This window comes from Pezoporus flaviventris, unplaced genomic scaffold (genome assembly GCF_033815535.1).
Source record: "Pezoporus flaviventris isolate CSIRO_AGI_PZ_B2104156 unplaced genomic scaffold, CSIRO_AGI_Pfla_v1 ptg000002l, whole genome shotgun sequence".
Taxonomy (NCBI): domain Eukaryota; kingdom Metazoa; phylum Chordata; class Aves; order Psittaciformes; family Psittacidae; genus Pezoporus; species Pezoporus flaviventris.
The window spans coordinates 92,752,538-92,765,890 of NW_026892550.1; the positions used below are offsets into that span (position 1 = coordinate 92,752,538).

Here is a 13,353-nt window from a genome sequence, read left to right on the forward strand (position 1 = left end):
CCTTCCCTATTGGAGAGTGTTTATTTGCATTTCCTTTGACCTGTGTTGGCCAGAGTCCTGACTTACTGGGCTTGCCTTGCATGCAAATTCTGTTGTTGCTCACCTCCCGTGGAGCTAGAGTTTCACTGTCCATGTGATTTCTTCTGTTCTCCCCATTCACGAGTCGAGCTTGGTCCTTCTTTCTACTCACTTCAGTGACTTGAAAGCATTCAATTTCCCTGCTTACATCCAGGCTAACAACCTAACTCTTCAGGGACTTGGGGCTGGCATTATAGCAAGTGTTCAGTATAAGTGTGCAGGGGTCTGAAATGAAATTTAGTACACAGTGCCAGACACAGATCTGAATAAAATAATAAACATTTATATTTGCCAGCTTCCATTTAGTTCAGGCTTAGATTTCCCAAAAGGGCTTCCTTTGCAGGTTGCAGCATGCCCTGCAAATTGTTAAGACTTTCTGATTTATGATTTAATTAATTTTCTTCTCCTTCCTGGTAAGGAAAGGTTTTCGCTTCCATGCTTTATGAATTTCTCCACCCAGGCAATCACTGTGTTCTTAAAGGCTGGTAGCAACACTTTGCGTTATCCCAAGTGGGGTAATTCTCCAGCAACTCTTTCCTGCAGGGGAAAGAGAAGAACTAGTCACCATGCCATGTAGGACATCTGATTGCAGTCTGTAACTGCAATCTTAAGTAACACTTGAAACTTTTAAAGCTGAAGTGTGGTGTTGACATGAAAACAAAAAAATGAGCGCTGGCTGGGAACAGCAAGCGGTGCTAAACTGTGGAGGGGCCTCCCAGTCTGGGCAATGCAGGTGCTGCTTTTTAAGATGCTTTAACACTTAGTGTTGTCTAGTATGGGATCTTACAGCAGGATCTGGCTTGTGACATCTTTTCAATTCAGGCTTTCTGGTTTCTTCCACCATCAGCCACATCAACGCTAACTAAGAGTCTTTCACATAGTTGGGTATTAAGGTTTAACACTCTGTGTGTTGTTTGGAAGGTAAGGCTAAATTTTGTGAATATGCATCCAGGCTCCTATATACAAACAGACAAGGAGTAGTGCCCATTTTCCAGGAAAATTTCATTATTAGAGAAAACCCACATATTCTGTCAGATTTTGCTATCATTTCCAGTGCATGCAGGGGGCTGGCTTTTGCTCTTGTCCTTCAAAACATTTGGTAATGCAGTTTAAACCCTGTGTTTCTTTTTTTCCCACTGACCCCAGCAGTCCCTAGGGTAAGTGGGAATCTCTCTGCTTCCAGCTGCTTTTCTCTGTCCTGTGTCAGGGAGGTATCTAATGTAGCCCAGCTATCCACCCAGAGAACTCACTTCCCTCTCCCCTTGCTCTACATTCTGATTGTGTGGTTTGTTGACATCCAGCAGGGCCCTTCCTCCTTTCTGGAATGTGTGCCAAGGTTGGCAATGCACAACTGCCTTTCTGGATGGATTTTGAACCACAAAATCCCAGTGGTTCTTCAGTTTCTCAGCTTTTGGCAAATGTTTTAACCAGATGCTTAGCTGTGCCTTGAGTTTTCCACAGAGGAGGAATTGAGAACTTCCTCCACACAAGATACTTTGTCTTTCTAGGGTATACCCTGTTACATCACATCGCAAAAGTCTGTCCAAGTGTATCTTCACATATTCTCCCTTCTTTTAGTTGAGATCTGTTGTCATGCTGCAGGCAAAACACTGGGAACGTTGTGGAGACTGAGACAATGTTTTCAAAGCCTGGAGACTGCAAAACCTATTTTGAGCCATAACAGATGCTACTGGACATATGGAACAGCTGAGGGGACTTGCACCAGGACTGTAAATGTTCTGCAGATCTTTATGTCCCTGACTCAGTGGGTTTCCTGTAAGAACTGGAAACTGGAAAGGGGAGAAGTGGATATAAATGCAAGTCACTAACGTACATGACTCTCTAGTGGAAAATTTGCCACATGGAAAGGGGAGTAACATACATTTGGTGTGATAAGGCTCATAGTGGCCAAAAAGTAGCCTAAACCCCAGCCCTAATGTAGGAAGAGTGTCGCATTGACCTGTGGCTAACTTGAGAATGGAGATCTTACAGCTCTTCATATGAATTTGAGAATCCCAGGCCAGCACATAAACTCTTCAATGGTTTGTTGGTATATGTGACCATCTGCAGTACTCTTGTCATGAAGCAGTTTTGGACTTCATAAGAACAGTCTGGTAAGTAGCTCTCCAAAAGTAATCCCCACAGTCCTTTATTCCTCACAAGTCTTCTTTGTCCCATGCTTTCCTCTTCCTTCCCTACTGCTGCCTAGCAGTCAGGTTGCACTATTTCATACTCCACTTCCCAGTGAACCTTTTGTTCCCCTACAAACTTTCCCAAATTCTAAAGCAGCCCTTTTTCTGCCAGCGCACTATCACTTTGTACTAATGACAACTGCATGAGCAATGGTAATTGCTATTACCTGCAGGGGCTTTTCTTGTTCCTCTCATCTCTCCTGATCCTAGCTTACAACCAGGTGCTATGTTCTGTTCTCTCTCCTCCTCCTAGCACTCTTCCAGCAGACGTGCTGAGTGATGCACATATACACACAGACTTTGCTCACAGACCACACAAAGCACAAAGGACTAGAGACAGATTAGCTTGCCTGTTTGCCTTGGGGCCTTTCTCTTCCTGCTCCAGTGTGCCTGGCTCAGCTGGCAGTCAAGCTGGGCTCCGTTGGTTACAAGTGAACTGACTTCCTCCCACCCCCCAGTGTAAGGAATTTTCTTTGCCCAGTTCACTGTTGGCTTAATGGCAAAATGTCAGAGCGTTACTTGTTCTCCCTTCTGCACTTTCTATAGAGAAGAGAGAGGAGATGGTTTCTTCTCCAGTGCCTCATGCCACTAAGTAAATGATTGCACGGGTTTAATCCCAGATGTGTGTTCCCAGCCTGCCAGAGTGGTGACACTGTCTGGGCAGAGGGTGATCCCTGCTCCTACTGCCACTGCACAATGCAACAGTTCCCTAAGAGTGATAGAATGGTTTGGATTCTTTAAAGCTCATCCAGCTCCAACCCCCTGTCATGGCCAGGGACACCTTCCACTTGACCAGGTTGCTCCAAGCCGTGTCCAACCTGGCCTTGAACACTGCCAGAGTTGGCGCATCCACAGCTTTTCTGGGTGACCTGTGCTAGTGTCTCACCACCCTCATAGTGAAGAATTTTTTCCTAATGTCTAATCTAAATCTACCCTCTTTCATCCCTCTGGATGGCATCCCTTCCCTCTAGCATGTTGACCATACCACAGAGCTTGGTGTCATCAGCAAACGTGCAGAAGGGTGCACTCAATCCCACTGTCCGTGCCACCAACAAAGATGTTGAACAGGATCGATCCCAACACTGACCCCTGAGGAACACTACTCATCACTGGTTTCCACTTGTGCATCAAGTACAATGTCAGTGATACACCATGCATACCATGTATGCAGCTGACTTGTCAGGCTGTGATGTATGTATGGAGGTCTGCAGCGTGTATCTCTGCAGGTTTGTACTGCAGACCTGTTGGCTGCTGAACCAAGAAACTCCGTTTACCCCCTGTTTGGTTTTCCTCCACTCTTTCTTGTTCAGCCCCATCACCTGTCTACACAGTGGCTGTCCAGTCTTTCCATGCCCCCAGTCTGTCTGTGCAATGTCCCTGCCATTTAACTGGATACTCAGCAGGGCCATACAGCATTATTACACAATCTCACTGCCTCATATAAGCTCTGGCCTGCTCTTGTCCTGTTTTTGTGCATGCACTTTGTATGTATCATCAAAGCTGGAAAAACAGCCATTAGATTACTTACATTTATTTATTCTCTATTTTATTGCTTGATTTTAATGGACCTTAACGACGGCATGCTAGTTGCGTCTCAGAGCTATATCTGGTGATGGTGTGCAAGTCAGGCCTGTATTTAGGCCATTCCATCAACTCATCATAGCATTTCATTTGGTAACTCATCACAGACTAACTCACTCCTTAAGAGGATTTTAATGTACCATGGTGAGCGTCCTTGCCTACGGGGTTTCCAATAAATTTTGTGCTACATGTTGCAGAAAAGAAGGCTCTGTGAATGGGAGTGGTGTACCTTGACCTCTTTCCTTACTTTAGATTTACCAACTAACCTTTCACACCATGGCCCTGGGGTGAGCAAGACTTAAGCTGGCCACAGATGGGGGCTGATGCTGATGGAAGAAAATGTGCTCTGCATACAGGTCATCCTTGACCTGTGAGCAGCATTGACATGGGAGAGGTTGGAGAAGAAGGTGTTGAGAACAAGAAATGGACCTAAAGGGGAGCACAAGGCTGAGGGGCTGTGAGAGACAGGGTGAACCCTTGGTAGAAGAAGGAAGAAAACTAAGGGAGGGCAGATTTCTTGGAAGGGGAAATAAGGGGCTATAGGCTGCCACCCCAACTACTGCATTCATATCAGAGAGCCACAGTCCTCACCCTAATTCTCTGCTGGAGCTGCAGCCAGCACAGACAAGGTCCTGCAACTCTTGCACACCAGAGTGCATGGAGAGCCCTCAGATTTGCCATGGTTTGCCTCCAACCCAGTAGTAGGAGGGCAACGATCCCAGAGTTGTTGTGTTGCTGTGTGTTGTGTTGTTGCTCTGTGATGCTTCAGTTCAGGTCAGTGTTAGTCTGAGCATCTTTGACACACACTGCTGCTCAGTGGAAACTGATCCAAGATCTGGACACTAATCTGGGACAAAGTCTGCTCCATATAAGTAGGCAAAAATAATTTTTCATCCTCTCCATGTTTTCGGTCACTCCAGTGCTGGCCTGCTCCTGATATAAATTGAAGGAGATCCAGAGTTATTTGAATTTACACCCTGCAGCAGCTAAATTGTTCCTGTGCTTAAATTAGCTGAAGGTCAGTGATCTTGAAACCTTTTCCGTGTTACCCTCTCTTCCCCTCCTCCCCTTTGCACTCCTCCACAGCAGGAGCAAAGTACACACACAGACTCTCTTTGTGTAGGAAGTCCTGGGTGATTTGGGGGAAGGGGAGCGCCGCCTTCAGGTGCTGTAACGATAAAGGAGAGAGATTTGTAAGTAGAAGGGGGAAGGACGAGAAGAAAAGAATATGAGAGTAAAACATAATGTTTCTTTACCCACCCTCTTCCATCAATAAGACCCCAACTCAAAAGACACAAAGATCTAGGTGAAGATAAGGTGTCTGCAAGGCACCATGGTGTCTCTTGCAGTGCTGCATTGCCCTGGCAAGGAAAAGCCAAAAACTTGCTTAGGAGAAGAAAGGTTTTGGGCCACATTCATGTGAAACATCAGCCTTTCCCATCCACTCCTAATATGCTTGAGCTGCTGGCAAGCATGGGTGCGCTTAGGTGGGAGTGGGGAAAACAGAGCTGCTGGAGAGAGAGCTCATTCAGATTGTGTTGTGCCAAGGAGAGAACAGAGTCCCATGGGTCATGAGTTGATGAGCTCTAGGCAGGAGTAAATGGCAGAGCGAGGGCTTGGTTTAGTAAAGCAGTATTGGCACATCAGCCTCAGTGGGTGATATGTGCCTGGGGTAGAGGTAAACCACACAGAGCTCAGTTAAAATCGGAGCTCTCTGTTGCCCAGACACAAACAGGGATGTCAGGAGCACAGGGGAAGGATGCAAGGGGTCTCTGTTTGGCAATGTTTGTGCCAAGGGGAGGAGTTTGCTGAGTCAGCGACTCTTCTGAGCTGGAAGACAAATTATCTCTGCCCCCTGCCAGCACTTCATGCAGATCCAGGATATAGTTCCCAGAAACGTCCATACATATGTTAGCAAGAAGGCAACTGTCTGCACATTTTGCAGCAAGAACAGCATGGCAATTGATGCAGTACTGAGCTGGGAGCCTGATATAATACATCTCCTGAAGGGAAAGCTGTGCAATACAGCGCCGATGGGCTTAATCTGCTGACTGCCAGGGAGCAGGTTGCTCTGCCTGACTCCAAGGAAGCTTGCAGGCAAGACCCAGGACTGGAAGCAGGCAGACTGCTCGGCGCAGGGGTGGGGTCAGGTAGTACAGTGCAGCCCCCTTCCTTACAACGTCCTAATTGCAGGGATGGAAGGATAGGAAAACTACAGTTCCCAGAACCCTTTTGTGCATGTGCATGCAAACTACAGTTCCCAGAACCTTTTAAGGAGCCAGAGAGAATGCCTGTGGAAATAGATGCCGACGATTTTTGCATAACACCGTGCAGCGCCGAAGTGCTGGCAGCCCTTGGTTAGTGATAATGTGAACAGGAGAAAAGCTAGGGAGAGTCAGCGCTGTGGAGCTGTGGTTTTGCTACCCATTATAGTCGCAGTGATATCCTCCAGCACAGAGCATCCTTTCTGCCGTCGGGACTCCCTCGGCAGACACAGGGAGGACTCTGGCCCCCAAGGAAACACGGCTACTGAGGAGGGAGAGGTGGATAAACTACAGATCCCGGCATTCCCCGGCAAAGAGCACCTGAGGCAGTCCCTGCATGCTGGGGGGGGGGGTGGGGGGGGGGGGTGGTGAGGATGAGGATGGAAGGCGGGGAGGACATGCAGGATGCCGTGGGGCTAAGCTGCACCTGGGGCATCCCACCACCCTCTGGCACTCATGCCAAGTGGGTGAGGCTCAATGTGGGGGGCACAGTCTTCCTCACCACCAGGCAGACCCTGTGTCGGGAGCAGAAATCTTTCCTGTGTCGCTTGTGCCAGGGCGAGGAGCTGCAGTCGGACCGGGTAAGGCAGCTGGGTTGCCTCCCGCACTGTACCCCACCGAGCTTGGGGAGGGCTGGAGGGATGCAGGGATGGAGCCAGACTCTGAGAGCTGCAGGAGTAGCTGAGTGAAAAATGCCTGCTCTTTCTCCCCCCTCTTCCGGGAATGATTTCCCCTCCCCAGATTCCACTGTGTTGTAGTCTTTTATCTGTCTTTCTGGAGCTGGGGAAAAGAGAAGACGTCTTCCCTCCACCCCTGCTCTCCTGCCTCTCCATAGCCCCATATTCCCTGCATCTAGCTCTCAGCTGTATCTGCCTGACTCGGCCTTGTCCCCTGTAAGGAGTCTCTCTGCTCCCTCACACCAAGCCTGCATGCACAGTTGCAGAAGGAGACTGAGGGCCGTTGTTTTGGCTTTCGCAGCTCGGTTGGTCCATGCTGAGGTGGGCACGCTAAACGTACAAATGCAGGAGTTACAATCCAAGCTGGGCTGACTTGGGTAGGGACTATCAGGGACCAGTTGATTTCTGAAGAATCTTAGAAATAGTGGACTTTTTTTTTTGCTTAGGTTTGTATTTTTTTCTCATAGTTCGGAGTATTTGAGGATTGGTTGCAAGTTCCCCATGTTTTCTTTCTCCTTGTGGTCCATCTCTGTTGCTAGGATGAGACTGGTGCATACCTAATAGACCGGGACCCCACTTACTTTGGACCAATCCTGAATTTCCTCCGTCATGGGAAGCTGGTTCTGGATAAAGATATGGCTGAAGAGGGTGAGTCTTGGAGCTCAGAAGCTTCCCACCTAGCATCACTGCTGCAGGCAGGACACAATAGCACTTGTTGTTGACCTTGTTGTCTCTCATTATCTTTCTGGAGGTTGATGTGAGGGGATTTGAGAGGGCTATCCCTGCAGCTCTTGGAATGCATGCCAATGTTTCCTTTTCTTAAAGGGGGCTGGAGTAGGTTAGGTAGGCATCCTAAAGGTGTTTTGACTTCATGACTATTCATTCAGCAGAGATGCCACCAAGACAGAAGTAGGCAAGATCTCTCAGCCTCAATATGCCATTTTTTACTTGTTTCTGATCCACTTTTACCAAGGCTCTGTGACTGAGTTTTCTATTAATGCTTGAGCATTTCTAACAAGGAACGAACCCCCAGAAGACCAAACAAAGCCAAGTCTCCCTCCTCTACTGACTGTAATAAAGACCGTTAATCAGTGATATGCAATGTATGCTACTAGTTCTGTGATGGGTCATGGGCTGCAGCAATTCCAGTGGAGCAAGCCAGACAAAAAGCATCTCTTGTTTTAGGTTTACAAGAGGTCTAATGGGTGACTCAGTAACATCATGGTGTTACCAGCCAGCAGTCCCTGATGCCTCGTTATGTTGTTGGATGCTATAGTCTAACAAGGAGCTGAGTGCAAAGACAGGCTGTGCTGTTCAGCCCTTGCCAAGCACAGTTTCTGCATGTTGATTAGTTTTCTTGCCTCTCTCTCTTAGTATTTTTACCTAATGCAAGGAAGGTTTTCCTCAGAATCATTTTATGAGTTGTAAGTCCAAAAATATGTCTAGGAAATGTACAGAATTGTAATAAACACAGTTCTGAGATTGTCTTTTAGTGACAACACCAGAACAAGTTGTAGTTCTCTGCCTCTAGGAGAGGGCCTGAATAAGGTGATAATTAGTGGTCATGGAGAGAGGCTGGAACCTACATTTTTTGGCCAGTTACGTGGGAAAAGTATTAGCAGTTCTCTGCACAAGCCTTCACTGGCAGTAGCTGTTTCTGTAGTAGCAGGCATCATAAGGAAATCGGGGTGAGCATTAGAGATGCAATGCAGAGAGACAGGCTTCTGTTCTTTGCAGTAAGAGTTTCAAGCAACAGAAACTTGTTGAAAAGCGAGGCTGCAGCATCATTTCTCCCTATGGATCTTGGAAAGCAAAACTGATCTTTTGCAAGCCAAAAGCCAAAGATGAGCTGTTGAGTTTTGTGGTCCTGTCTTTTTCAGGTGTGCTAGAAGAAGCTGAGTTCTATAACATTGGTTCTTTAATCCGAATAATCAAGGATCGACTGGAGGAGAAGGACTACACAGTAACTCAGGTATGGAGAGAAATGGCAAGGAAAGATAGTGTTGGGTGGGCAAAGAAGGGTGTGTGGAAAAGGAGAGTTGAGTCTAGAGGGAGAGCAGGCCTGGGAGAAGCAGCAAGGAATGTTAAGAAGCAACTAATTTGAGTTTGTGTGCAAATGTCTACATTACAAAATATCTTAGGGAACAAGCTATCACCATTTTAATTGCAATAAGCGAGTTACAGGCTTGTTTTGCGTCCCCAGAAGTAGTGCTGGATGTAGCTCTTGAAGCAAATCAGCTCCTTTAGCATTTGGAAGAAGGCAGTTGGTTGCTGTAGGATATGGAAGTATGTTAGTGAGAAGCGTGAAGGTGTCATGAGGAGGAAGGCTGTGGTGTTGGGAGCCTTAGGAGTGTAATCACAGTGAAAAGAATGGGGATACCTGTAGAGAAACCTGGATGGAAAAGGTGAAGACATGTCTGTGGAAAAGTTTAATGCAGACACTGAGGCACAAGGAATCGAACCTATGGCACAATCACACCTTGTCTTGCTCAATAACGTTTTAAAATCCGTCTTCTGGGAGTTTTGGCGGATACCTCGCTTTTCATTATGTCTGCCTCATGTTGCAAGCCTCCAGCAACGCAGTCATTTCGTGTTCTCAAAACCCCATCAGCAGTTGTGGCATTTGCATAAGTGGCTTTGTAACAACAAATGCAAACTCCCCATCGGAAGATCCCAGTATCTTCTGGGGACAATGCAGGAAGCACTCAGCTCAGTCCCTTCTCTCTAGAAATATTGTTATTCTTGCTCCCCATGATAACATAGTAGAAAGTTGGGTTGTGGTTTCACTCCTTTTTAACCTGGGACATGGGGAAGAGGAAAGGTCTGTTGAGCAGGGGTATAACCATTTCATTCTGCAGGAGGGCAACAGCCTTTAGCATCTCACTGTTGTCAACATGCCGTGCAATTTTGCTCTCAGGTACCTCCTAAGCATGTCTACCGTGTGCTACAGTGCCAGGAAGAGGAGCTCACTCAGATGGTTTCCACTATGTCGGATGGATGGCGCTTTGAGCAGGTATGGAGAAGGTAGAGGAGGGTGGGAAGCAGTTGCCTTTTGGGGAAAAGATCATGGATGCCATACAGTACACAGGCAAGGCACCTTTCTTCTCTCAGATTGTTGGGTCAGTCATTGATGGTGCTATCAACAGTGTCTCTATTTTGCCCCTTCTTTAGAGGTTTGGAGGATACTGTATTGACGTTAAGCTGTTTTGCATCCTGACTGACTCCTCTCCTGGTCTTTCTGTTGGGGGTGTGGACTGGACTCCATGCTACTTGGTGGGCTTTCTGCCTTGCTCCCCAGGTGGATTGGATGTTTGCAGTAACATGTGCTTGTGATTCTTGCTCTTGTCTTTTCTAGCTTGTGAACATTGGTTCATCCTATAACTATGGGAATGAGGATCAGACAGAGTTCCTGTGCGTGGTCTCCAAAGAGCTGTACAACTCCCCCAGTGGCCTGAGCTCTGAGCCCAGCCACAAAGCCAAGGCGAGACCAACATTTCTATGGCCCTGCTCCCTTTGCCTATGAAACCCTTCGCTTGTTTGCTCCCTCTTTCTTTCTTCTCTCGACTGTGACTGTCGGGCACCTCAGTGGAGTGTCCTGGTGTTCAGTACTGTGGGATTATACCCATTGCCCAAAAAGAGTGTGAGTTGAGAGTGGTGGTGTCTGGCTGTGTGTGGCAAATGGCTTTAGCAAGTGACCCTAGCACTCTCATTCTACTCTAATGTCCCCCTCATGCCTCCTCATGACCGTGCTATGTGTGTCACTCTGCCTGTGGAGTGTGATTTCCCTAAAGGTTTTGCAGCGTTCTCTTTCCTTTTGCTGAGTCCCAGCCTAAGAGGCAGGAAATCATCTGTTCCCCTTTTGAAGGAAGGACAGAAACATGTGGCAGTGCATGACATGCTATAGACATCTAGGGTACAGGAGGGACCACTAGTGACTAGTGGTGTTTTTTTGGCAGTGGGATCACAGCACTTGTAAGTGGGTTAGATAGCCCTGATGCGATGCTCCAGAGGAAGACAAGTCTCTATGCTCCCTGACCCAGAACTGTCTTGGCCATGGGGAAAGGTCCCTTTTTATTTCAGTGTCATGACCATTGCTTTATTCCCTTGTGTGTCAGAAAGAACTACCATGGCTGATCTTGCAAGTATCCACTCTTTTTTCCCTTTGTCCTGCATGCTGGGCCACAGAGCACAGAGGAGGACCTGGAGGAGGAAGAGCAGGAGATGGAGGAGGAGGCAGAGGCAGAAGCAGAAGCAGAGGAGAAAGGTGCAGCAAATCCTTGAGGAAAATGATAAAAATAACCCCCAAGCATAGACCCGTCCACCTTTCTGGTGAGAGCTCGCAGCCAGCAGCAGGGAAGGACTAGGGCAGGTGTGGGGCATGGGGAAGTCCTTTCAGGGAGCAGGAGTTCTCGGGAGACAAAGCTGACCGAGGAGAGCTGTCACTGTGGCTGCTGCTTTGTATTTGATACTGCTGGGTTTATTTATGGTTATACTTTTATTTGCAGACTGTACACCTATTCAGGATTGCTCTGAGCTCCTTCAGACCATCCTTCCTCCTCCCCTCCGTGTCCATCCCAGCACTGTCACCTCCCTCCTACCCTGCCCCACTCTCCAGCATCCTTCCCTCAGCATCCTTTGCCTGCCAGGACTCAAAGCGTTCCCTGCTCTGGACCCTGTTTCTCTTTGCTCCTCACTTTTCCTCCTCTGCAGGTATGTTACCTGTCTGCACTCTCAGCTCCCGCCAGCCTGAGCTCTGCATGAGTGACTCACTTCCCTCCTGTGGGTATGGCCCTGGTTTGTAGAGCTTGGGGAGGGGAAGGAGGGAGGGGAGGCTGACTCATCTCTAAGGAAGCTTTTCCAGTTCTCATCCTATGTGTGTCTTTACCTGCCAAGCAGGCCCTACGGCTCTGGACCAGAGGCTCTGACAGCAGAAAGGAGAGCAGAGCTGGTGGGAATGAATGCAAACTGGGGCGGGAGGGGGGGGAAGTCTGCCACGTGTCTGCCTGACACGCATGCCAGATCACTTCTCCAAGCTGCCGCCTGCAGCTCCTTTGCCTGCCAGCCCAAAAGCAGTTTTCAGGAGGCAGCCTGTTATTTTTCCCTCCCTGCTCTCACTTCCCTGGGCTTTTCAAAACCCCATGGCCTTTGGCAGGGTAAGAGTGCAGCGGGAGAGGGTGGTGAAGGCAGAGCAGAAGCGGATGGTCCCCTCTTCAGATGCTCTTACAGCTGTGTGCAAAATAAGCCTCTGTTCTGCCTCCTGCTCAAGGAGGCTGTCTAACTGGTATGCATGGGGCTAGGTACGGAAAGCTTTAAAAGGAGGACTCCTCTCTCATACTGGAAAACCACAGGACTCTTGTTAAACCGGAGGTGCTCAGTGCCACTTTCCATCCGGGTGGAGGGCACTTGTTAGCTGGTTGACATTTCTCTTTCCTGTTCAATAACCTCCTTGTCCATGGCTGTGGGACCTGAGTGTTACTCTCTTAAAAGTCAATGTATGTTAATCACATGTACTCGTCCTTCCTTTTCTCTGTTCTCCCACCCTCACTCCTCATCTCTTTTGAGTCTGTTATTATTTCCACTGTCATTTCCCTTTTCCTGTTTCTCACTCATCTCTCTATGCTCAATCACTTTTCTTTTCCTGCCACTGATTTTGTTTCTCTCTTTCTCTCTTCATTCTCTAGCTGTTACAAGCCAGAGGTCTGAGGATGTGATCCCGACACTGCACTCCAGCCTTTTCATTTCTTGTTTATATCTTTATTTTTGTACTGCGGCATACGGTGACCCTTTGCCACATGGTGACACCCTCCCCCCCCCCCCCCGTCTCCTTCACTATGTTTTACAAACTGACCTCGGAGACCTCAGCCTCCATCCCTGGAGGAAGGCAGATGCTGCATGAAGCCCCATGGCTGCTGGAGCGGCTTGGAGCCCAGACCCCCCCTCACCGCCCCGATGCTTAGCAGGCTGGCTATCCTTAATGTCACAGTGGCCCCTGCTGGGGACATCAGTGATAAGCCACTGCAGCTTGCGGTCCCTTCCTCAACACCCTGAGTGCAACCGAGGCCCCGAGGTGGTGGCAGCATCAGAAGTACCCCTTGTCCTTTTGCTGTTGCAGGTCAGGGCTTGTGGCCAGAGGGCAAGTGCAGAGACACTGCTCTTTTCTGTGCCACCTGCACTGCTCGTGGGGTGTCCCTGTGCTGGGCATTGCATCCTTGGTGCCTCCCTGCCTGTCTCCCAGAGCAGCCCTGTGTTGGCAGGGTAAGGAGATGGATGTGTACCCAGAACATGCTGGCACCTGATGTGGTGATCCCTGTCTTGAGGAGCGGGGTGTTGGCCTCACTGCTGTGCCTGAGAACACCAGGTTGTAACTCCCAAATAAAATTCACACTCTGTTCCTTGCCGCCTCTCATTTCAAGTGGCAGAAACGTAGTGCTGCAGAAGGGGGCTGTGGGAGCTGGAGGAGTTTGAATTCATCACCTGGAGCCACCAGAAGCTGCTTTTGCTGCGCCTGCCTTCCGGGGGCTGGAGATACTTCCCACTGCATTGCTGCTGCATCTCCACTGC

General features: G+C 48.5%; 1 protein-coding gene across 1 annotated transcript; it reads left to right on the top strand.

The window, feature by feature from the left end:
- Positions 1-6,476: 6,476 nt before the first annotated feature.
- Positions 6,477-13,184, top strand: KCTD17 (potassium channel tetramerization domain containing 17). Its single transcript, XM_061445156.1, is given in 10 exon segments — positions 6,477-6,696; positions 7,332-7,440; positions 8,673-8,764; positions 9,710-9,805; positions 10,148-10,273; positions 10,978-11,056; positions 11,298-11,319; positions 11,321-11,394; positions 11,397-11,575; positions 12,474-13,184. Coding segments are annotated over 9 exon segments (951 nt in total). The 5' UTR covers positions 6,477-6,489; the 3' UTR covers positions 11,543-11,575; positions 12,474-13,184.
- Positions 13,185-13,353: the final 169 nt, after the last annotated feature.